Source organism: Limulus polyphemus, unplaced genomic scaffold (assembly GCF_000517525.1).
Source record: "Limulus polyphemus unplaced genomic scaffold, Limulus_polyphemus-2.1.2 Scaffold8507, whole genome shotgun sequence".
In the NCBI taxonomy this organism is placed as follows: domain Eukaryota; kingdom Metazoa; phylum Arthropoda; class Merostomata; order Xiphosura; family Limulidae; genus Limulus; species Limulus polyphemus.
The window spans coordinates 4,420-5,018 of NW_013674117.1; the positions used below are offsets into that span (position 1 = coordinate 4,420).

The window sequence follows — 599 nt, forward strand, 5'->3', positions numbered from 1 at the left end:
AAGTATACTACACTGTTCTCCTCTACAAAATAAAGTATACTACACTGTTCTCCACTACAAAGTATACTACACTGTTCTCCTCTACAAAATAAAGTATACTACACTGTTCTCCACTACAAAGTATACTACACTGTTCTCCTCTACAAAATAAAGTATACTACACTGTTCTCCACTACAAAGTATACTACACTGTTCTCCTCTACAAAATAAAGTACACTACGCTGTTCTCCACTACAAAATATTTTAAAAGAAATATTATCTTGTTTATATTAATGAAGTTCACAGGTGTAACAGAAATTCGAAATATTTAATCATTTCTCTTAGCAACGATAATGCCACGAAACTTGTAAATAATTATTGAGATTAAGAATAGAAATCTTTTAAACCTTTTCAGCAACCAGATGAAGATTGAGCAGTTAACCAAGCGGCTGGAAGAAACAGAATCAAAGATAAAGACAGAGGTGGCTCGAGTCAAGAAGCAATACCAGCTTCAGGTCACCGAACTTGAGATGTCGCTGGACTCTGCAAACAAACATAATATCGACTTGCAGAAAACTACCAAGAAGCAGAATCTGCAAATCACAGTACGTTTAAAATAA

At 34.2% G+C, this 599-nt stretch overlaps 1 protein-coding gene across 1 annotated transcript in view; it reads left to right on the forward strand.

Annotated features, from left to right (window-relative positions):
- The window catches only part of LOC111083190 (paramyosin-like), a 2,467-nt gene extending 1,868 nt beyond the window's left edge, over positions 1-599 (forward strand). The window contains exon 2 of the mRNA XM_022379505.1: positions 395-599. Within this exon, the coding sequence (XP_022235213.1) occupies positions 395-599 (205 nt within the window). The remainder of the gene's footprint in view (positions 1-394) is intronic.